Source organism: Leptopilina heterotoma, unplaced genomic scaffold (genome assembly GCF_015476425.1).
Source record: "Leptopilina heterotoma isolate Lh14 unplaced genomic scaffold, ASM1547642v1 Lhet_134, whole genome shotgun sequence".
Classification (NCBI taxonomy): Eukaryota; Metazoa; Arthropoda; class Insecta; order Hymenoptera; family Figitidae; genus Leptopilina; species Leptopilina heterotoma.
The window spans coordinates 2,915,197-2,940,223 of NW_025110853.1; the positions used below are offsets into that span (position 1 = coordinate 2,915,197).

The 25,027-nt window shown below is 25.5% G+C and overlaps 1 protein-coding gene across 3 annotated transcripts in view; it reads right to left on the reverse strand.

Moving 5' to 3' along the window:
• Positions 1 to 25,027, reverse strand: part of LOC122513089 (IQ motif and SEC7 domain-containing protein 1-like) — a 160,791-nt gene that overhangs the window by 122,661 nt on the left and 13,103 nt on the right. For 2 of the 3 annotated variants that reach the window (XM_043629329.1, XM_043629337.1), the window contains exon 2: positions 9,884 to 9,889. The exons of the other annotated variant lie outside the window; for it this stretch is intronic. In XM_043629329.1, the coding sequence (XP_043485264.1) occupies positions 9,884 to 9,889 (6 nt within the window). The remainder of the gene's footprint in view (positions 1 to 9,883; positions 9,890 to 25,027) is intronic. 3 annotated transcript variants of the gene reach the window in all.

The window sequence follows — 25,027 nt, forward strand, 5'->3', positions numbered from 1 at the left end:
AAGTTGAAGTGAAAAATACAGAAAGTTAAAATATTTTTTAATATTTTTATATAAAAAAAAGTCATTAAAATTATTTCAAATATAATTAAGTTTTATTATTCTAAGAATAGTTGTCATAACATATAATGAGAAATTTTGAATAGACGTAGATTAGAATTTACTAGCACTGCTGATCAGACCAGAAACGCTGGTCTATTCTAGACGATAGCGTGGAAGTTTCGTTTCAATTCTGAACAGCCGCTCGACAAGACCGTCTGTCCTGGGTCTAGAAAGACGTTAGACAGTCTATTAAGCGCTTGGTCAGCGCCCTAAAATTTTTCCACACGGGAATAAATAAATTTTTTTCCAGTGTAAAAATTAATTATTTATTTCAATAATGTACGGCAAAAAGTTGTGCATTTAATTAAACAATTTAATTTTTATCACAAAAGTTTAATTAAAAAGTAAGAAAAAAAATAATAATAAATAAAATAAAAAATAATATAAAAAGTAAAATAAATAATAAATAAAAGAGAAACTATAGTAAAAATTTTTATTTTATTATTTTTAATTTTTTAATTTTTATTTTAACTTGTATTTTAACTTTGACTTTATTTATAACAAATTTTGAGAAAACTCCATATTAATTACCAATTTATTTGTATTAAAATAAAAAATTGCCTGAAAACAATTGAGAGATATATTTTGATAGAACATGGCTACATTTTGTGTCCCCTCTCTCGTTTCATCCCTTCTCTAAGAATCTGAGTTTAATCAATAGTCGTCACATATGCGTATAATTGCAGATTATAACAAACGTTTATAGAAACAGTTTATTTTTCATTTTTTAATCAAAAATAAAACACAGAGAAAAAATTTATTTTTAACAAAGAGATTAAATTTTTCAATAAACGAATAAAAAATACAAAAAAAAGTTTTCTGCTTTTTTTAATAATTTAAAATAAATGGTATGTAATACAAATAACGTTTTTAATAAAAAGCACATAGAAAAAATGTTTTATTAAAAAAATTATAAAAAAAATCTAGAATTAAATCCAGATGAGTAAAATTCCATTAGCGTCATCATTGAATTTTTTGTATTTTATACAAAACTTTAAAAGTAGATGTTAAAGTGCGAGGATTATGGAAAAACATTGTAATAAAGAAAAAATGACTTGACCTTTTTTTCTACCAGATTATTATCACATTAAATTTGCAAATTTGTGAGAAAATAATTTTTAACTACTGAACTATAATTTTACATGGTGAGTGGCAAATTAGAATATTTGAAGGTCAGGTGAAAAGAGAGAATTTTTTTTATACGAGGAATGAATATTCAAAAGAATTTTCCCTGCAAATTCTTTATTATGAAAGATATTTAAATTTTTGTATTTAAAATTCTAATCTTTTTTCTGTTGCAATTGCAAAATATAAAAATATTTTTTTCTCATGAAAAATAATAATTCTTCCTTTCTTTCAATTCTATTTTATTACATCAATTTTCTATGTTTTATTTTTAATTCTATTTTTAGTTTATTTTTATATTTAATTTTTTTATACCAGTGGAATATTTTTGGCACGTAAAACACTAAATTTAGAATTTATTGAATAATAAACTCGCAAATCGATAACTCTCTAAATCTGAATTATACCAATACCAGTAAATTCTATAATGAATAATCGTAAATATTCCAAATATAATGGGATTTAAAAGAATAATATTTTTTTTTTAATAAGAAGTTGTAAATTCTTCCTAAAACTGATAAATTTTCATTAACGTCTTAAAACTTTTTTAACGACAATATATTGTCTATAGTCTCGAGGAATCGTAAAAAGAAAACATTATCAGAGGTAATATCTTCTTAACTCTTGAGGAACTTCATTTGAAAAGTTGGGAAGCACCAGAAAATAAGAAAAGAAGAAAAAGAGATGAAGAAATCAAAAGAATGACAGAAATATTATTGCGAAAAGAATGTATAGCACTTCAATAATATAATGTCAATTTTATACAGCAAAAGCTCCAAACGGAATAAAATAAAACTACTATTTTTTTTCTTAATTCACGATTACAATTATTTTCTGTTGCTTAATTTTAATAATTTTAATTTAATTTACTTTGGTTACAATTAAAATTATTAATTTTACTAATTTTATACTATTCTATTAATTTTATTCGCACTAATATTATTTTTTTCACTCACGTCACGCAATTTCAAAAATAAAAATTGTTATGCAAAAATTTTAAAAATCCATGTATTAAAAAAAATATATTTATGTTAAATTAAAACGTTTCGAAAAAAATATTTTAAAAAATATTTAAATATATAAAAAAATAAAAATAAAAAATAATAATAATAATAATAATAAAATATTTAAAAATATTTAAATATTTATTTTTATATTTATTTTGAATATTTCTTTTGCAAAATGTCATCTATAGAAAATGAATTTTATTTTAAATCAATCAAATTGTTAAAATTAGACAACACGCCTTTTTATGGTAACAGTTTAGTCCTTGCCCGCATAAAAATAAGAATCTCGAATGGCTAAATAATTATACGCTAATTAGAGTTTGGTTCAACCCACGTGACTTTTTCTTGAACCCCAAGACTTCTCTCATCATTAATAGGCGACAAAAGCAGGTCTGGACAGTCACATATATGATTATTATTTTATACACATGCTTATATGTCATGTAGAAATAATTTTCTAAGCACTCAACCTTCTACTTCAATAATATTCTACTTTGCGTTCCAATCACCAAGTTCTACTTTAACTATCAAGGATTTTTTTAATTGAAACATTTCTTTTTTTAAAACTAGAACAACATTTTTTAAATTCTCTTAAATTTTAAATTACATAAATTAAAATTATTATTTTCATTATATAGTGGTATATATTCTACCATTAGAATTGAAAATAAGTTATTATTATTTACTATTTATACTATTTATTATAAAACCGTAAATAATAAAATAAATGAACAATAAAGTAGTAGGTAAATTATAATGAAATAAGTAAATAATAATAAACAGAGTACAAATTAATTATTTAATGCGAAAATATTATGCAGCTAAATTCAAAATTTTACACACGAATTGAGATTAATTTATGAGATTACAACCCGGCAAATTTCCCAAATCCATGTTGTTAATAAAACATTGAAATGGAAAATTGGTAACAATTAGCCCTTTGAACATGAAATTGATTTTAATTAAAAATGCATAATAAAAATTAGACAATATCATATATAATTAACGTGTAAATAACGGAATGAAATTGTTAAAATAATCATTTACTTCTGCGAAATAATTTGTACCATCGTCGTCGTCGTCGTCATCATCAACAGCAGAAAATTAAGTGTGCAGTGAAAATATTAATTCGATAATTAAATATCCCGAAACAAGTAGGAAACAAGAGTAGTACTCAAAATATCACTTAAATCTCGAGTGTGTACTTACTTGTTAATAATCTCATTACTCTTATTTCTTCAGTCAACAATTCTGACTCTTCAAATGCGCGCGTACAATATTACAAATTGAATAATATAACAAGTTCTCTTCATCCTCTATTGTTTCAGTTTATTAATTATTTTATATACTCTCCGCGCAAATGAACATTTTCAAAATAAATATACAAAATGAAAACAAGTGTAAAAATAATTAGAAACAACAACAAGTGGATAAATAATTAAAAACAAAATAAAAGTGCGTTAAAATAATGGAATAAAGAAAAATTATAAGAATTAAATAAAATAATTTTTCCTTTTAGAAAAATAAAAATGGGAGAAAATGAAAATTTTTTTCTTTTCATAACTTGTACGGGTAACAATTAAGACCCTTTGAAATTTACATTTGCATATGAAAATATTTTTTTTCTCTAAATGGAAACACACAAGATGTATAATATAAATAGTAAAATGTGTGTACAACATTTTGCAGCTGGAGAATAAAGCCGCTTTGTCATATTGTTAATTACACCGCACATGTTACCGGAAGAAAGCATTTTCTTTCCCTATTCTTTTCAAACACAACTCACCGTTAAACAATCTTCGTCAAGGAGCTCATCCTCTTAATGCGCACAATCCCTGAGACTTCATTGAACTAAACTAAATCAAACTGGTGTATACCTATATATATATTTACAAACGGTCACCAATATTAGTGTGTATATATATATGTATATGTATCATGAACAAAGCATCGCGTCGACGCGAGATTCGCCAGTGAATTTTCGCTCGCCGACGATGCTCCATTTTTGTCACGAGCCGCCTCTCTTGCAATGTCACGGCTTTTTCGAGAGAGAGAGGAGGAGATGAAATAGAAACACACATACACTACTCTATCTCATGGTCACAAAATTACATGGTGAACTAAAGCGCCTCTTGACGCCATTTTCACGTCTCCAGAGGAAGAGAAAGAGACTCAAAGAGCATTGGAGAGAAAAGAGAATACAGAAAAAAAGAAAGAAAAACGGAAAAATTTATGAAAATTTAAAGCAGCAATAACTGAACTGTTTTTAAAACTAAAAATTATAAAAAAATATGAAACATTTGAAGAAAGCTTTTCGGAAAACTTAGAATAAGTAAAAGAGGAACTAAATTAACAGAAAGAGCAAAAAGAATTAGGAACGAAGAACCGAGTTAAGAATTTAAATGATGAGGTAAACAAAATATTTAAAAGCAGAAACAATACTGATTGTAGAAGAGAATCAAAAAGGAAGGATTAGAAAGAAAAGTCGATTTAGAGAACAACCAAGAAAAATTTTGATATAGAAAAGAAATTAAATCAAATATATACCGAACAGAAGAAGGAATTATTTATACCAAACAGAAAAAGGAACTTATTCCAGACAGAAATGAAGAAACCAGAGTTCAAAGGAAAAGTCACGAACTTTAAAGATCAGAAATATTTAAATGCATCAAGAAAAAAAAGGAATTAGTGGAAGTAGAACATTTTTAACTTTATAATGTTTACAATAATACTTATTAGAGCAATAATAATTGAAGGGCTATGCAAATAAGATTAACGAGAAAAAGAAGAACTGAAATCTAGGCAGCAGTAGGAATTTAAACAAAAAAAAAAAGAATTCGTAACAAACAGAAATAGTTGAAGCGAATTAACAGAAAATTAAAAAATCAGAAATATTTAAATAAGACAAACAGTAATAAAAAGATTTTACTTAGATCAAGATTAATAGGATAGATTAGGAAATAGTATTAAAAGAAGTAAAAAAAGAAGTTAAAAAAACAAAAAATTAAAGTACAGACAGAACAAGAAGAATTCAAACAGAAAGAAGAGGATTTGTACCAAACAGAAACAGCAGAAATGTATCAGAGAGTTCAAAAGAAATGTAAACAGACTTTAAAAATCTGTAGTATTTAAACAGAACAAGAATAATGGAAAGAATTTAACCAAAATATAAATAAACATAAACATAAGGAAACATAAAAACATTAGGAACATAAATGATATCAAAAAGAAAAAGAAGAGCAACAAAAATACAGCTCAAAGGAGTATTATACGAAAAGTATTCAATCAGAACAGAAACAATTAGAACGAATTCAAAAAGAACAAAAACAACAAATAAATAGCAATACCTTTTTTTAGCAATTAATTGAATTTAAACAACAAAAACTATAACCAAATAGTAGTACAATGAAAACAAATATTATTTCTGTAGTAATAATCAGAATGATCCAAACAGAATTCAAACTAGTTTAAATGAATATTAAAAATTTTGAAGTATTTAAACAAACAATATAAGCTTGAAAGTATGGAATTGCAACGAATTGATACCGAAATTGTGTATAAAATCATAAATTGATCCTAATTTTTGGTACCAATTTGATCCACTTTGGAATCAATTTAATACTCTCAAGAAAACTGTGAAACAAATTAGTTAAAAAAATTTGATCAGAACAAGAAAGACAAAAATTTCGACATTGTATTAATAAGAAGAAGAAAAAGAGGAGCAACAAAAACTAAAGTAATTTAGAAAGAGCAACTAGAGTTAAGGGCTACAACAAAAGAAAACAAAAGGAATGACTCAGAAATGGAATTAACAACAAAAAAGAAAAAGAAGATTAACGAAAAAAAGCATATTTCGAAATAAAAAAGGGTTCAAACAGAAAAAGAGGTTTTGTACCAAACAAAACCAAACACCAACGAAAAAATCCGAAAATGAATGTAGATAAACTTTTAAAATTTGTAGCATTCAAGCAGAAGAAATTAAATGAATAGGGTTTAAGCAGAATAAGAATACTAGAAGCAATATGGAAAAAGACGAAGAAAATTTAAACTAAAGATAAAGAATCTATCTTTATAGAAACAGAAATGATCTCGATCACAAAGGCAAAAACTATAAAATGGAATAAAAATAATGAAAAATAGTTGCAACAAGAAACTGGAAAAATAAAGAAAACAACACAAAGATCACATTGTAAAAAGAAAGTTCTAAATTAGAGCTGATTTCGGTATTAAAATAGAACCAAATTACGATTTAGTACCAAAATTGGTACTGAAATATTACTTTTCTTTTTACATTGCAGGAGCAGAAACACAGTTTTTCTAACGATATCAAATCGAGACAAAAAAAAATTATCACAATTGTTGCGATACGTTTTTTGTCTCAATTTGATATCCCTAAAAAAATTAAAAGGATTTTAAACAGCAAAAAGGCAGCAAAACTGATTTAGTAAGAAGAAAGATGATTTTGAACAGAACCTAAAGAATAGTATTTTTGAATACCAACAGAAGCAATACAATGTACCCAAAAAAGAAAACAGTTTTAAACATAACAGAAACATCAAAATAGACCTAAGTACACAGCTAAAGAGGCTTAACCATCAGTCAAGTCGTTAAGAACAACGAAAAAATTCACCCTCATAGGGAAAAAACAACAGTAAAAAATAAATCAACAGAAACAATTAGTGTCTAAACGGGTAAGAGGATACCAAAATGAAATGAGTCGGAAAAACCTTGTAATGTTTGTAACCATGAATTCAATGTATTTTTTTATTTTATTAATATAGTTTATTGTTTTTTGGTATCAAATTTTAAAAAAAATTTTAAAACAATTTCTCTTATCAAATTGTTACTAATTTGGATCAAATTGATACCACACCCAGAAGAAAGTATAATTTCATATTACGAAAAAAATTTCCATTATTATCCTCTTAAAACAAAAGTATTAATCTTTAAACTCTGATATCTTGAAAGTATGAAATTGCAACACGCAGAAACATCAAAACTTCAAAAATTTTGTTAAACACTATAGTAATTTTAAAGTGAATAATTGATTTCAAGAATAGTATATTGAAACTTTGTACTGATTCCTAGCAGTCCAGACTTGAGGATCAACGATAAAATTTGCGAAACTATTCCAACGTTGTTTAGGGTTCACTCTAAAACTACTTTACATCATACCAAAGATAGTAGAGTAGCCACAACAGCATTACATTAATTCCGATTATAATTTTTATTACTTAATCAAAATTGTACACATATTACTGGATAATTTACTACAAGATTTTAAAACTCTTTTACGAAATATCATCCGAGATCTGCAACTCTAAATTACTAGGACTACCGGTCAAAATTGAGAGACTACTTTGCAAAAGTGTCGCGTTAAAAACATGAGATTCTTTAAATGTTGATAACTTGGTTAAATATTAACGTAGAAAGTTGTTTAAGGCAGTTTTGAAAAGATGGTAAAATTTTCCATTAAATGATGCTATGTTCAAGACTTTTTGATAAATAGAATCGTAGATTTGAAGTGATAAAGATAGGTGTAATTTTCTTTTTCAGTAAATTTTTATTGTCCAACTTTGCTGAACTGCAACTTCTAGAAAAGTGTTTAGAAAAATTTGAAATTTATACTAAATGAAAGCTTGAACTTAGCACAGTGTTTCTAAGGATATCAAATTGAAACAAAATATATATATAATTGATATCCTTAGAAACACTGTGCGAGAAGAATCCGCTAAAATGAAGATTATAATTTCTTTGGGTACAAATTAGATGAAATTGATACCAAAAGTCTATATCAAATTGATCGCACAAATGGGATATCAAATAACTACCAAATTGTATCAAGTTGATACCAAATTTGACCAAATTGATACCAAAATGTAGATCTCAAATTATGATTTGATACGAATATCGGTTTGGATACCAAAATTTGCATTAAATTGCAAATGATTCGAATATTGGTATTGTTGTAATTTGATACAAGTTAGGGTATTAAAATAAAATGCAACGCTTTTATTTAGAAACATGTTTAGTTTATTCTAATTCTACACGGAAAAGACGAATAAAGTAACTATTTTTGCTTCCATAGTAAACCCTAAACTGTCAGGAACGTTTGGGAATTTCTGTTCTGCAACTTTAACTATTTTCAGAGTGAAAGTTGCCACATTCAAAGTACACTTTTGTGCAAATTAGTAAAATGCAGCTGAAAGAGTACAAAACTTACATTGAAAATAGTAAAATAGAAAGCAATTTTCAAAGCAGAAATGCGCAGTAGTCCGTTTCAGTTCAAGTTTTACTTTGTAAATAGTAAACGTTACTTTACATATTATTTTCTTTTTCAATTTCTTTTTTAATACGTGACGCAATACTGATGTTATAAAATTATAATTTGAACAAGAAGTAAATAAATTTCGAACGTTCAGAACTTTAGAGACATAAAAACAGTCTTAAGGAAGAAGCTGACGGACAGTCAAATCAAAAGTTAGTCCAATGTCATAATTTTGTAATTTAAAAAAAAACACAAATTAAATTTTTAATTCGTCTTGGTGGAAAGGCGAAGAATTTAATTTTGAATATTTAAAACGATTGAAAGTTGCATTTGAATAGGGTCAAAATAAGTGAAACCGGCCACTTGAAAAATTTTTATCTCCAATTTTCAAGTTATCTATGATTTTTAGTAGATATATGAGTACACTTTTTCCCCCTAAAATATTTTTCAAAAAAAAATTTTATTTTTGAAGTAATCAGGTATTGAAGTTTTAGGTCATTTTATTTTCATTTTATTATTACTTTGAAACAAATAAAGATAATTAAGTAATTTTTTTTTTAAATTAAAGCTTAAAGTCTATACTTTAAAGATGAAATGAAGCGATTGCTAAAAAATGAAAATTTATAATTGTTATTAACAATTCTTTTAAACAATTGCAAATTGAAGAATGTTCTCAATGTTTTTGAAAGATTAAATTACGATATATTGATGCGCAAAACTATAAGGATTCATTAAAAAAAAAGAAAAATGAGTAACCTCCAATATTATAGAAATTGTGTAGATTTTTCTGACAAAATGCAGGCCAAAATCGATTTTTAATCTTAAAAATCCGCTTGAAAGCGTGAAGTTTCTAACAAAACAAAAGAACACATTAAAAAAAAAGTTTTACTTTCAGCCTATTTTTGAGGCTGAATTTAAGATGTAAACGGAGTCAGCCCCGTTAAACAAGGACAGACTTATGTGAAATACATGGGCTGAATTTAAGGTGTAAACGGAGTCAGACTTTTTTTTCCTGTGAAGATCTTATTTATTCGTTTGCAATTTTATCTTTTTCCAGGAACTTGAGTCAATTTTTGCTTGCATTTTGTCAGCAAAATTTACATAATTTCTATAATATTGGAAGTTACTCATTTTTCTTTTTTTTAAATGAATCCTTATAGTTTTGCGCATCAATATATCGTAATTTAATCTTTTAAAAACATTGAGAACATTCTTCAATTTGCAATTGTTTAAAAGAATTGTTAATAACAATTATAAATTTTCATTTTTTAGCAATCGCTTTATTTCATCTTTAAAGTATAGACTTTAAGCTTTAATTTAAAAAAAAAATTACTTAATTATCTTTATTTGTTTCAAAGTAATAATAAAATGAAAATAAAATGACCTGAAACTTCAATACCTAATTACTTCAAAAATAAAATTTTTTTTTGAAAAATATTTTAGGGGGAAAAAGTGTACTCATATATCTACTAAAAATCATAGATAACTTGAAAATTGGAGATAAAAATTTTTCAAGTGGCCGGTTTCACTTATTTTGACCCAATATAAATTACAATTTTCTGTCAATAAGAAACATTTGTTAAATTTTAGGTTATGTTACTTAAATAATATATTATTGACAGAAAATTATAATTTTTATTCAAATATAACTTTAAAATGTTCAAAATGTAGAAAATTAAACTCCTTACGGTTATACCAAAAGGATTTTAAATTTTAATTTGACCTTTTTTTAAAAAGGTCAAATTAATTTTAAAAAAAATTTTAAAAAGGTTCAAATTAATTTTAATTAAAAAATGCCAATTTTTAGCTTGATTATTCTTGCGGAAAGAAGAAACCTAGAAGCAGATATTTTTTTACTATTATCCCACAAGAAAGTACAACCATTGCATCTTATTTTAATCCACTGAAACTTTTCTCCAAAAAGTAAAAAATTATACAAAACATGCGTATAATCATTTTACTCCACTGCGCCCACCATGAGTACAGTTATATATACACACTAAATATCTAGCACTTTAGGTCCAAAAATTGTTCACATTTTCCACATTATTTCAAACTACTTCTACTATTTTTATATTGTGGTATTTTTTTCTTTTTTTTGAAAAAAATTTCCCCCTCAGTAGAAATTAATTTTCCACGAGGAGAAAAATTGAGAGATAAAGAGGTCTATTATTATTTCTTTCTTTTTTCTCAAGTATATGGTTGAGTGGTGGTGCATGTGCATAAGTGTGTGCTGATGCAAAAAGAGAACAGGGATATGTATATGAGAAAAATAGAATTGTATGTTAATGTGTGTGTATATATATATATTACGCAAATGTATATAGAACAGGCAGCAGTAGCAGCAGCACACACAGCTTTTCACGATGAGAGACTTAGTGAATGAGAAGCACTACGGAATCGTTAGGGGGTACTGTGTGCGTCAACGAGAAATGAGGAGAGGCTCTCCTGCCTGCTCCACTCCTCCATCGGAATCGCGTTGGTTCTGCGCCGTCGGGACGCCCGCCCTTGGCGTCCCGACGAAAACCATCCCTTTGTATTCAGAGAGTGAGAGGGAAAGAGAGAGAAACTCGGTTTTCCCGTTTGTCGAAGCGCACAAAATCTCCAAGTCGATGATACAGCCTCGCACACATTTTATACTATACAAAATTCTCATTGCTTTACTTTTTTTACCTCTCTCTCAAGTTTTTTTTTTTCATTGGAAAAAAAGGAACAAGCGAAAATTTAATGTCCAGAAAAATGTGCACATGGAATTTCCGAATGAGCTTTTTCTCACACATTTTAATTCGATTTTTTAATTCAAGTTAACAGTCGAGGTTTAAATTACTACTTGTAAATAATTAATCGTATAAATATTAATAACAATATATATTTATATACACTAAAAAAAATTAATTTGAATCAAATTTAATAGATTACTTGACTGTTATCAATTAAATATCAGGGTTGCCACAAAAAATTCAATAACTTATGAGATTATTATTATAAAACATGAAGAAATAGACCACTCCGACTCTTCGACTCGGAGAGATCAATTTCCTTATGTTTTGTATAAAAATTTAAGATGACAGAGTGATAAAATCATTACTTTATATCATAAGAATATTGTAACTATATAAATTCAAATTTTCAAAGATTTTAATTTTAACCCTTTTCAAAATTCAATTATTTCTAAAAATTCACGCTATAGTGCTTTTAATATTCAATTATAATTCAAAATTTTAACTGAAATTCATTTTTTAATCAATTTTTATTAGAAAATTTCCCCAGAATTGTATAAAAAATAATTAAAATTCTGCGATAAGTTTTGTTATTTATGAAAATAATTAAATTTTTGCAACGAATTTTATTAAAATTTTTTTTAAAGAATTGAATTCTGGAGAAAAATATTAGGTATTATTTATGAAAATAATTAATTTCTTGTGAATTTATAAATAAACAAATTACATGTTTTTTAAAAAAAAACATGAAATTATTAGGTTTTATTTTTAGTTTTTCGAATTTTAGTACAGGTATTCGTATTGGAACACATCTAAAAGTCCTAAATAACGCGTCAAAAATATATTCCCTATCAGATAGGGGTATACCGAAAAAAAAATTTCAAAATGGCGTACACAAAATGGCGTCTAAAGTGAATATTTATTTACAATATCGTAGCCATGTGAACAAAATCGCAAAACTTGATAGATTTCTTTAAAATTTGACAACTAAGCGATTTTGATGTCCCTGATCACAAAAACAAAGTCAGAGTTTAAAAATTCAAAATGTCCGATCCAACATGGCGGAAGAAATTTTTTGAAAATCTGTGGATTCACTTGAAATTTGTTACTCGGGAGGCTTTCAGGGTCGCTGATTACGAATCCAAAGTCAGATTTTGAAAATTCAAAATGGCGAATCCAATATGGTGGATGAAATTCAAAACGGCGAATAAAATTGTTTAAAACTATTTGGATTCACTTGAAAATTGTTACTCGGGGGTTTTCAGGGTCGCCGATTACGAATTCAAAGTCAGATTTAGAAAATTCAAAATGGCGGATCCAATATGGCAGATGACTTAATTAAAAATTGATTGGATTTGACTGAAAACTGTTACTTGGGAGTTTTCAGGGTCCCTGATTACAAATCCAAAATCAGATTTTGAAAATTGAAAATGTCGGATCCAATATGGCGGATGAAATTCAATAGGCCGAATAAAATTATAAAGACTAATTGGATTCACTTGAAAATTGTTACTCAGGAGTTTTCAGGGTCGCTGATTACGAATTCAAAATCCATCTACCATGTTGGATCCGCCATTTTGAATTTTCTAAATCTGACTTTGAATTCGTAATCAGCGACCCCGAAAACCCCTGAGTAACAATTTTCAACTGAATCCAATTAGTTTTTAACAATTACTCGGCCTATTGAATTTTATCCGCCATATTGGATCCGCCATTTTGAATTTTCTAAATCTGACTTTGGATTCGTAATCAGCGACCCTGGAAGCCCCCGAGTAACAATTTTCAACTGAATCCAATTAGTTTTTAACAATTACTCGGCCTATTGAATTTTATCCGCCATATTGGATCCGCCATTTTGAATTTTCAAAATCTGACTTTGGATTCGTAATCAGTGACCCTGAAATCCTCCCGAGTAACAAATTTCAAGCGAATCCACAGATTTTCTAAAAATTTCGTCCGCCATGTTGGATCCGCCATTTTGAATTTTTAAACTCTGACTTTGTTTTCGTGATCAGGGACATCAAAAACACTTAGCTGTTAAATTTTAAAGAAATCTATCAAGTTTTGCGATTTTGTTCACATGGCTACGATATTGTAAATAAAAATTCACTTTAGACGCCATTTTGTATCCGCCATTTTAAAATTTTTTTTTCGGAATACCCCTATCTGATAGGGAATATATTTTTGACGCGTTATTTAGGACTTTTAGATGTGTTCCAATACTAATACCTGTACTAAAATTCGAAAAACTAAAAATAAAACCTAAAAATTTCATGTTTTTTTTTAAAAACATATGTAATTTGTTTATTTATAAATTTATAAAATTTTTTTGAACGTCATTCGAAAGAGTGGTTTTTGGCCAAAAAGAAATTACTATTGCGGAATTTTTTCTGTTAAGTTTTTATGTTAAAATATTGTGTCAAACTTTGGTCCAAAAAATTGTACATTTGGGCGTTAATGGGTTAATAAAAATCCCTGACTTCCCTGACCAATTCTAATTTCCCTGACTTTTCCCTGAATTCCCTGACTTGTGGCAACCCTGAATATTTATATACTTGAATCACATAATTTTTGTTTAAGTCAAATAAATAGTATTTGAACCAATAATTTCAGTATTTGAGACAAATTATGAATTTTGAACCATTTAATTGACTTAAAAATTATTTGATCCAAATAAATATTTTTTTTCAGTGATCAGTGTAGATGCTTAATAAATAAAAACGAAAAAACTGTATCAATCGGGATTCGAATCCTAAACATAACATTAATAATATAATTATTATTTTCATTAACCATAATTGTTACCAGATGATAAATAAAATTTTATATTAAATTATTAATTTTCTCTCAGTTTCTTATTGTAATTAATTTTATTTTCATACTTTATATTAATAATTAAACAAGAACAGACAACTTTCTATTCAAAGATGAAAACAAAATCAACCTAAAATTATATTCCAAATTTCTAAATAATAAAAGTAGTATTATAATACAATCATTTCGAAATTTATTATCGAGATAAAAAAGAATTCAACTTGTCTTTCTCGTCAAAAAAAAAAATAAATAAAAATCAATTTCTTCTTTTTTATAAGAAGGGGGATTTAGTGTGAAATGTATAATAAAGTGATATCTTTTCTCTCCCTGATTAAAATCAAATTTCAAACGATTATGGAATTTAATTTTCGTAACGGTTATTTGTCACTATATTTATAAAGTATGTATTATGATATCTATAAAACATAAATTGTGTGTGATTAACAAACCAAAACCTACGCGAATTCCTGTGGTTAGAGAGCAAATTAATGTGTATAAAAAATAACTATTCTTTCAACCTTGAAAAAAGGTATCTATACAAACTTTTTTCTTGTGCACTTAAAAAAACAATGTCGTGTTAATAAAATGTCAAGGTTCCTAATTTTTCATCATTAAAAAGAAACTGGATTATAAATAAAAATTTTTCTTCTATGAAAAAACATCAAATTTGTCAATTTAAAATGAAGAGAAGAAAAATAAGTGTGTTTTCATTTATTTTATTAAAATTATTATAATAATTAATGTAATTAATAAAATATAAATAATAACAATGCATACTAACTTTGTATTTAATTTTAGCTCAAGTATTAATGTTATTTACTTTTAAGTACTTTTATACAAATAGACATTTCAGTATGCATTGAATAAGCAAATAAAACCTGTTTTTTAATTATTTTTAAGTAAAAAAGTCTAAAACCAAAATAACCATATTCGGACCTTTTTTCACAAAATAATAGAAAAAACAATAATAATACCAATGATAGCAAAAACAAAAGTAACAAAAATAAATATATTTATAATAAAAAAGATAATTTGCATTTTTATATAGGTATTTATAGAAAAAATTAAATAATAATTAAAAATAAGTTCTAAGGAATTTTCTCTTTTTTCGAAAAATTGTAATTAAAAATTAGATTGAAATTAAATCAGGGTGTAAATTTTAAATGCTTTCAACTTGAGAGAAAAAAAATATTGTGGGTGTTAGAGTGGAATTTTATTTTTTTATATTAGTTCAGCGAACTAAACCTCGGCCGCCTACTATAGCAGAGGCCCAAGACACTTATTCTTTAGACTTTGCGTGCTCACGTAATTATAAAGCCGCCCAGAATTAACCACATGTGTGCCATTCTTGCATTTCAAGAATTTTTTTTCGATAAAAGAGATAAAAATATGTGTTAAATAATATAATTATAATTACCACGCACAAACTATATTATAAGAGTGAAAATATGCGTATATCTGAGACATTAGCTAAGAACTTTTTCAGTTTTTTTTTAATTAAAAATTCCGCTCACAACACTGTTATAATTTATCTAAATTCTATAATTCATCTGAATTTAAACTTTTAAATTCTGTATAATATATCATTTATCTGAATTAAAACTATTCACGGAGAAAACTGGAGTATTCAACTAACTATCTGGAGGGACAAACAGACTATATTTGAGGTTAAGTTTTTCGTAACAATCTCGGAGGAATAAATAGACACTCCGATGATTAATTTGACTCACTCGGAGGGAAAAGTTAACTATCCAGAGAATCAGGCTTTACACTCAAAACCTAACCCTCTAAGTTTGACTATCCAGTTTTCTCAGTGTTGTAAATTCTGTAAATTTTTTCTAAATTTTTTCCTCTTTTTTTCTAAATTTAATTTATTAATAAAATTGTTTAAACTTAAATTCTGTATAATTAAAATTTATTTGAATTTAAACTTTAATTTTGTAATTATAATTTAAATTACGAATTAAAATTAAAATTTTTAACCATTATTTGTTGTTAAATATATTATTTTTTGTACTCACATTAATAGTGTATTTTATTGTATATATGGAAAAAAGGAAAGCTCACCTGCAACAAGAAAAAATTTATTATTAGAAAGCAACAATAAATATTATTAATAAACAAATATTATTTAAATATTTAAAAATAATAAAATTCTCCAATCTTTGAAAAAATTGAAATTTTTTTAAATAATTAAATTCTTTCGAGAAAATTTTAATATAGTAGTAAAAACAATTGAATCCTTACGAAGAATTTTATTACAATTTTTAAAAATAATTGAATTCTTTCGAGGAATTTATTATTTTAATTTGATAAAGAAATAAATAAATTTCGTTTTCAGAACTTTAGGATCATTAAAATTTTTGAAAATAATTGAATTCTAGCGAAGAATTTTATTGTTAAATGTAAAGAATAAATAATAATTATTTAGTTAATATGAGTAAATTTTTTTATCTTTGAACTTACAAATGATTAAAAAAAGTTATTATTATTTAAAAATAAATAATTTTTATCATTTGTCTATAATAATAAATTGAGTAGCGCGCGATTACTGAAAATATTGATTCAAATACAATTTATTTGTTACAATTTATTTAATTTAATTAAAAATTATATTCACAGGGTGGCCGCAAGATTGACTTTATCAATTTCCCTGACAATTTACTGACATAACAACGAATTTCCCTGACAAAAATTTTTTTCCTGACATTTCCCTGACTTTACTGACAAAATATTTTTTTCCCTGACATTTCCCTGACTTTACTAACTTTACTGACATGTGGCCACCCTGAATTCAATTCAAGTAAATATATTTATTTGATAATAACAAAGTAATCGGTTATTTGAATCAAATAATTTTTTTTCAGTGGAGTTAAAAATACATAATTACCAAAATTAATTAAAATATAATTAATACTAATAAAAGACATATTTATAGGTATTCAAGAATTAAAATTTAAATATTTTCAAAAAAAAAAAAAATTAAACAAAAGTAAGTTTTTTCTGTGAAATATGAAATAACTTTATTTCAAGCAAGAATTAAAAGCGAATCTTTGAAAAGTTTATATATTGATCTCTACCAAACTCCAGTGCCTTTCTTCTTCGTTGAAAATCCTCTTATCGGAACCCTACTCTCTTTCCTTCTCTCTCTTTCCTTTTGAAAGAAAAATGGGGAAATCAGCAGTAAATATTTTATGGGCTAAGGGATGAAACTTGGAACTTTCGTGTGTATTCCTATCCATAGAAAACTTAAGAATTTATAGAGTGTGAAGAAAAAGTGCAAGTACTGCGACGCCTATGACATTTATCGTTACTTAATGCACAGTCAGTTTGAGAATATACAGTAGCCTTGTATATTATAAGCAGTACACTCAATGTCAAAACTTTCCCCAAAACATATGCACAAAAAAAATTATTATAATTTTCTAATATAATCCCTATCGTATTAAATTTAAATTCGAAAATTCCAAACGGAAATTTCTAATCCTTTACTTCTATACATATTATGAATTTAATTCCCATATCAAAAATATTTACCTAATATCTTATTTTATTGGTTAAAAAGATTTCTCATAAAGTTTATTTATGAGAAATCCATACCAACTCATTTCGATCGGAATAATTATTTAAATAAACTTTTCATAATAAATGAAAATAACCGATAATTTTTCTCACTTTCTTTGAATCTTTTAATATTTTTTTGCAATTCTTACAAGACATTTTTTCAAACTACTTAATAATTTAATTAAATAATTAAAATAATTAACATTATTTGACACAAACGAAAATATTTATTATTATTACACAAATGGAACTATGTTTTTTTAAACAATTATAATAATTTATAAATTATTATCCACCCCCTCGGCAATAACGGTAACTTGATCTAAAATTCTATTACGACTTGTTAAAATTTGAATAGAAGAAAAAATTATGCTACATATTAGTTTTTGATGATTATTTGCAAGAGAAAAAAAGCTGGTGGTATAAACATAATTATCAGTTGACTGCATAAACAAAAGGGTTCGCAATTGTACTCAAGGGGCACCAGACACACTCACCCCTTTCTGGAAACTCGTTCACCTTCATGCAAATTTGACACGCAAGGCGATCACTCGTTTACACGACAACCCATTAGGTGAACAAGCCAGAAACCGCCAGGTACTGTTAAATCATGAATTTTACAGGTAAAAAATAATTAACACTTCATCCGGAAGTGTTTTCCTAAATTTAGAAATTTTCCCGCAAGTTTGCACCTTTTTATATATTTAATAAAAAAGAGGAAAATTCATTTCAAACAATAAAAATTATTTAAAATTCTGAAACAAAACTAATTGTACTTATAAATTATTGTAGAATATTGTTGTTATAATAATTATAATGTTTATTTATTGTTTAATGTTATTATTTAATAATTATAATTATCAAAAAACATTAAATATTAATTAATTTTATGTCTTATGTTAAACATGGACAAATTTTTCTCTATTAAAATCTCGATTAAAATTTTTATAAATTTTTACAAAAAAAATGTTTTGCACAATTTTTTTATTAATAATTTTTTTAAAAAATTCACAAACAAAATATTTTATTGTTTTCGTATAAAAAAAAAATTTTTTTCTTTCAATCGTTGATCATAAACGTTGTGAACTTCACCGACGTACTTTTTTTTGTTTAAAATAATTGTAATTTTTTTGTGTATTCAAAAACAAATTTTCTACAAAATAACGCATGGATTTCAAAATGTACGAATTTTTATAAAAAAAAAATCGTTCCCTTTTTATTTATGACCATTGAATTCCTCACAAAAAATTATCTTAAAAAATAATGTTATGGAATATTTCAACCATTTAAATATTAGTTTACTTTATATTATAATATTTATTGAACTTTAAAAAATATCCTCAGAACTGGGTTTGAAAAAAAAATATTAAAATCAGAAATTGAGTTATATAATCTTAAAGAAATCAATTTTTCAATAGAAATCTTTGTTGCGCGGTATAATTAATAAAAGGTAAAGCCACAAAAAATAAATTTGAACCAGGGAAATAAAGAAACTTTGATGTTGGATAATATACATTTGGAAGACCTATAAGATGAAGAGAGAGAGAGAGAGAAAGATTGAAAGGGGTAGATTTAGCCGTGACTATGCGGGAGTCTTTAGAAATCATAAATAAACCAATGCCCGCGGAGTTCTTCGGTTTTAAGAGACTTCCAACAGCTACCACAACAAAGTGAAGATCTCGAAATGATCAAAGGAAATCCAGAAGGAATATGCATGTGTATATATATAATTTAACTAACATATAAACTATATAACCACAGAAGATGAGAAACCGATCCTGTAGATATGTAATAATTATAATATTCAATCCTGCGATAAATATAAACCCATAGAAAAACAGCATCTTGGAATAAGTTATAAAACAGGGAAAAATTATGAGAATTCTTTTCACCCCGGTTGATATGACCTTTCACCCCACTAAACTTCGGTCGAGATGGAAATTTTTTAAAAGTTTTTTAAATTTTTTATTTCTATTCATCTGTATTTCTTTTACATTTTAATTTTTGTATTTATTTCAATTTCTCCATTTCTTTCAATTTATATTTTTTTTTCTTTTAATATTAATTAATATTTTTATTAATTATTTTATTACCTCTATACTTTTACCTAATTCATATAATTTCGTATTATATTTAACATTTTTTATCATTTGTTAGTTTACTTTACTAAAAATTATTTAAAATTTTACCGTACAATTAAAAGCAAAATGATAATACAGAATTAAAAAAAATTCTATATTCATTGAAACAATCAAGGATAATTAAGGAAACAAAATAATAACGCAAGAGAAAAAAGGTCAAATTTTTCAAATTGAAGCAAAGAAACATATTTCACGCTTTATTATAATCTTTTTTATCATTTTTTTTATTTTTGAAGGCTGGACAACTTAAAAGGACTATTTCTGTCGCAGTTGACACGAGCTAAAAAAGATTAACGAAGAACCTTCTTTTAAAAAAATGCCACGTACACGGAGAGACCCACATTCGTAAAAATTACTAAAAATGGTTGCAATGACCGGAAATAAGGGGACTTTTAGCATAATGTGCTACAGAATTAGATAAATTTACAAAAGAAATAGATAAATTTGCTACATTGAAATAGCAAGTTTTAATATTTTGTGTAAGAGTTGTAAATGTAGCAAAAATTGATTATAGTTTTCTCTAATTTAATTAGACAAAATCTGACAAATGAAAACATTTTCCACTAAAACCTACGATCCACTGTAGTAATTTTTGGTGAGCAAGTGTGGCTAGCGAGTGCAGTCATATGGCGCCTGCATTTCTATTGGTTGCTAACTTCGTCAATCTCCGTAAATGAGCCGACGCCATCCGATCATTGACAGTGACTATGTTTCGCGTATGTAAAATAAATTTGGATATTATCTACAATAATTAAATATAAAGTGAAACGTAGGTCGTTCGGTATCTCAGAAATTGACCATTATAAATTAATAAACTTTGCATTTATTCCTGTCCCAAGAACTATGTCTTATAGTAAGTTGTTAAAAGTAAATTGCTTTCTCGTAAGTGCTGTAAATTTTCATCATTCAATATATAAGGAAACAAAGATGTATACTTTCAGTGAAATTCGTTGTCGTGCGTGCAGTTGTGTATTAGTGTATTAATTAACCGCGTCTATATATATAAGTGAAATAAACATGTGTGTGTCTTCAAATATATAAGTGTGTGTGTGTCTGTGTATGTAAAAATCCTTCCAGTTTGTCTCCATTAGTCAAGAATTGACGGGAAACCGGCGACAAAAATCCGTATTTTTTCTTTCACTCTTTCTTTCTGCATTTACAAACGACTGTAGTAATTTTACGTACACAATACTTCTGAGTTTACTACAGTTGTTTGGAACTATTGGACGAAATAGTAAGAAACTTTGCTAATTTGGTGAACATTTGTCGGGATTAGTGACTTAGTGTAGAAAATAGTAAAAAATACAAAAAGTCCCCTTATTTCCGGTGGTTGCAATGTGAAAATAGTAAATTCTAGTGTGATTTTATACAAAAATTAGTAATCTCGGTCTCTCCGTGTAATCCAAAATATTCCCAATCCTCCGCGTAACTTATTATTGTGTATATATTTTCAATAGCTGGACAGAATCATAATAATTTATCATGCAAACTGATGAGATGATATTTAAAATAAAATATTTAATATATAATTTTCAGTTTATTATTTTTCACTATTTTGTATTTATTATTATTATTATTATTATTATTATTATTATTATTATTATTATTATTATTATTATTATTATTATTATTATTTCTAAATTATAATTACTTAATACTTTATTTTACTATAAAATATTTTATAATATTCTAAATCTAATTAAATACAATCAATTACTTTTTCAACTGTGTTATTTATATTTAAAAAAAATAACTTCAATGTCAAATTATATTTTCTGGATAAATCAAATCATAAAATTGGTATGATAGATAGTAATTAGGTATTATAAATATTATATTTATAGCATAATAAGTAATAAATGTAATTATAGTATAATAAATTATTCCACGTATTACATTTTTGAAAAAATAATAAAAATTTATTTTTAACTCAATGACCTTTCAATTCATTAAAAAAAAATTACCACCTTTACAAATTTCTAAAAGTACTAGTTAATCAATAAAAAAATTAATGAATTAAAAATAATAATAAATTTCAACAATTTTTTTAAATATATACATACCTATATTTAGTTGAATGAGAAAAAAATAATATTATATATAGATAATAATTATATAAATTATAATAATTTATTGTTAATCAGGGTTGCCACAAACATTTATTTTTGTTTTTCCCTGATTCCAGACAAAATTTTGACATTTTCCCTGAACCTCTCAAAATTTTCACTCTTAAAACTATTAGATATACTTTAAAAAATGTTTTATTACATTCATATAATTACGAATTTCTTTAATTGTAAAATTATTCGAAAACATCAATAATTTGAAACCTTTTCAAAAATTCAATTATTTCTAAAAATTCACACTAAGTATCTAAAATTTAAACTAAAATTCATTTTTAAATCAATTTTTATTAAAAAATGCTACTAGAACTCAATTATTTAAATAAAAAAATAAATGATTTATTTAATAATTAAACATTTCTTAAAATTGAATTCTCATAAACAATTTAATCAATAAATTTTTAAATAATTTAATTCTTTCAACGAATTTTATAATAAAATTCTTAAGTATAATGATGTTTTTTGAGAAATTTGATAAAAATTTTATTAAAAATAATTAAGTCCCTGTAAAAAATGTAATTATTTAAGAAAATAAAATTGAATTACTGCAAAGAAAATTATAAAAAATTTGTAAATTATTGAATTCCTATGAAATTTTTATTATTTATGAAAATAATTAAATGTTTGCGTAGAATTCTATTAACAATTTTTATAAATAATTGAATTCCTTTGGAAAATTTTATTAAAATATTAAATATTGAAAATCATTTAATTAATTAAGAAAAATTTTTGAAAATATTTGAAATTTCGCAAAGAATTTTATTAAAAGTTTTGAAAATAACTGAATTTCGAAGAAGAATTTTATTATTTATATAGATAATTGAAATTATGACGACAATTTTTTAAAAATTTTGAACCTAATTGAATTTTTACGAAGAATTTTATTACTTTTGAAAATAATTGAATTTCTACAATTATTTGTAACTTCTCCAAAATTAATTTTAAAAAATTTTTAAATGTTTTTAACTAAAATTATTAAAAGTTTTTAAAGACCTAGGTTCTTTAAAATTTCTAATTAAATTTATTCAAAATTGAAATTTTATAAAATTTCAAATTAAAACTTTATTTTGAAGTTCACCTATTAATGAAAATTTTAAACGCAACTCTTTTAAAATTCAATTAATTTTGAAATATTGAAGTAAAATTTATTCATTAAATAATTTATGAGTAATAATTTGATGATAGTTCTTCATGAATTAAGATATTTAAAAAGAAATTATTCTAAGAAATAGAAAAAATTAAAGGTTTTGTATGAGAATTCGTGGTAATTTCATACTTTATGTGGCAAACAAAAAAGACACCAAAATTCAAACTTTTCTATGAATTAAAAATTAAATTTTTTCCAGTATACTTTCAATAAAAATCCCTAACTTTTTCCTGACCAATTCTACTTTTTCTGACTTTTCCCTGAATTCCCTGACCTGTGTCAACCCTGTTAATAATAGTAATTGAGCCCGCTGTGTCTACTTCAAATTGCGAGGTGAGGACTAAATCTGGCCAATAAGGAGACTAGATTTTTTCCTCTTTTACTCCTCTCAAACTAGATATTGCGGTTGGGAAAGTCAGACCGAGCGCACTTGCTGTTATGTTATTGCACGCGCGGGCTCAATTATAATACTGAGGAAAGAATTAGCTGACAAGGATGATGAACTTGTTAGTAATTATAAGTTATTTTAATTATAGCGAAATTAATAATATTAACTAATTACAATAATTATAAAATATTATAATATAAGAAAAAATAAAAATCTCAGTTTGGTGAATATTGAGAAATTTATCAAGAATTTTTTTTTTTGAAATATTCTATGTACTTGATATAAAATAAAAAAATATTCCCTGAGACTATATGGAAGAGTTTTTATCTCGTAACTTTGCATTTCCCTTTAAGGGGACAATGCACCGGACGCGGAAACCATTTAGATGGAAAATAGTAGAGGAAAATTTCCGAGCCATATTGTAACCGAAGGCTTTTTTTATAGCAAAACAAAAATATATGTTATAATCGTTAAAGTTAAAGGGAGAATTTTTATACTACACTCTTCGCTCTGCATCTTTCTTTCATCATCACTATACATCATAAAATAAGATGAGAGCGAAAATAAATGATAAATTCTCTTTTCGGACGCCGCAGATGATGCATACAGCTGTGCGCTATATGTTTTTCGATACAATAGGACCCAAATTTCTTGGGACTACTCTTGTCCGGTACATGTGCATATGTACAAGGCATGCGGCTCATTTCTCTCTCTCTCTCGACCTTTCATCGTATGTATAGCGAAATATTAGTCACGCACTCTTAACAAATGACAGAAATATTATACTTTTAATTTGAAATTTTCTGCTTGGAGAAAAGTTCTCAAGAGATTTACACATTGGAAAACTATTTTTGAAAGAAAATTCAAGTAGCCATATGTAAGGGCTTTGCAATTATTTTCAAATTTCAAGGCCATGGGAGATGATGTGAAACAGTTGCATCATATGACAAATAAATTCGATGTTTTTGTTAGTTTCAAGTGTTCAAATGAACGACGAAATTTTTTAGTTATTTCTTTTAATTTGTATTTTATTTAGGGGGAGGATTCATCTACATTTTTAACAATATCAAGAAGATAATTTAAATCTTCCATTAAATTATTTTTATAATAATTTTTTCAGAGGAATTCAATGGTGAAAATAAAAACCTGTGAGAATTTATTTTGACCCTGTATGAATTTTTATTTTTCTTAAATTTTCCTAAAGTTATGAACGTTTAAAGGAACGAAATATTTTTTTGTGCTCCAATATTTTTAAATATTATACGTTCCTGAAGTTGGTGTCGACGCTCAGAATCGAAAAGTATTTTTTCTTATTTTAAGTGATAAAATTTTAAATGATTTCATTTCTTCCATTCACCTAAAAATGAAAAAACTTTTTAAGAGTACCTACTTTTTTAATCTTAAACCTTGGAAAAAAAAATAATATTTTTAAAAATTACTAAATTCAAATATAGAATATTTTGACTGAATATTTAATTTAGTTAAAAATTAATATTTTAATTATTAAAATCAAATTTTTGTAAATAAAATAAAAATTAAAAGAACTAATAAAAATATGCTTGTTCATTAATATTGTACGTTCAAAACTTTTGATGCATTTTCTTAAAAATTCATAGATTTTAAAATCCATT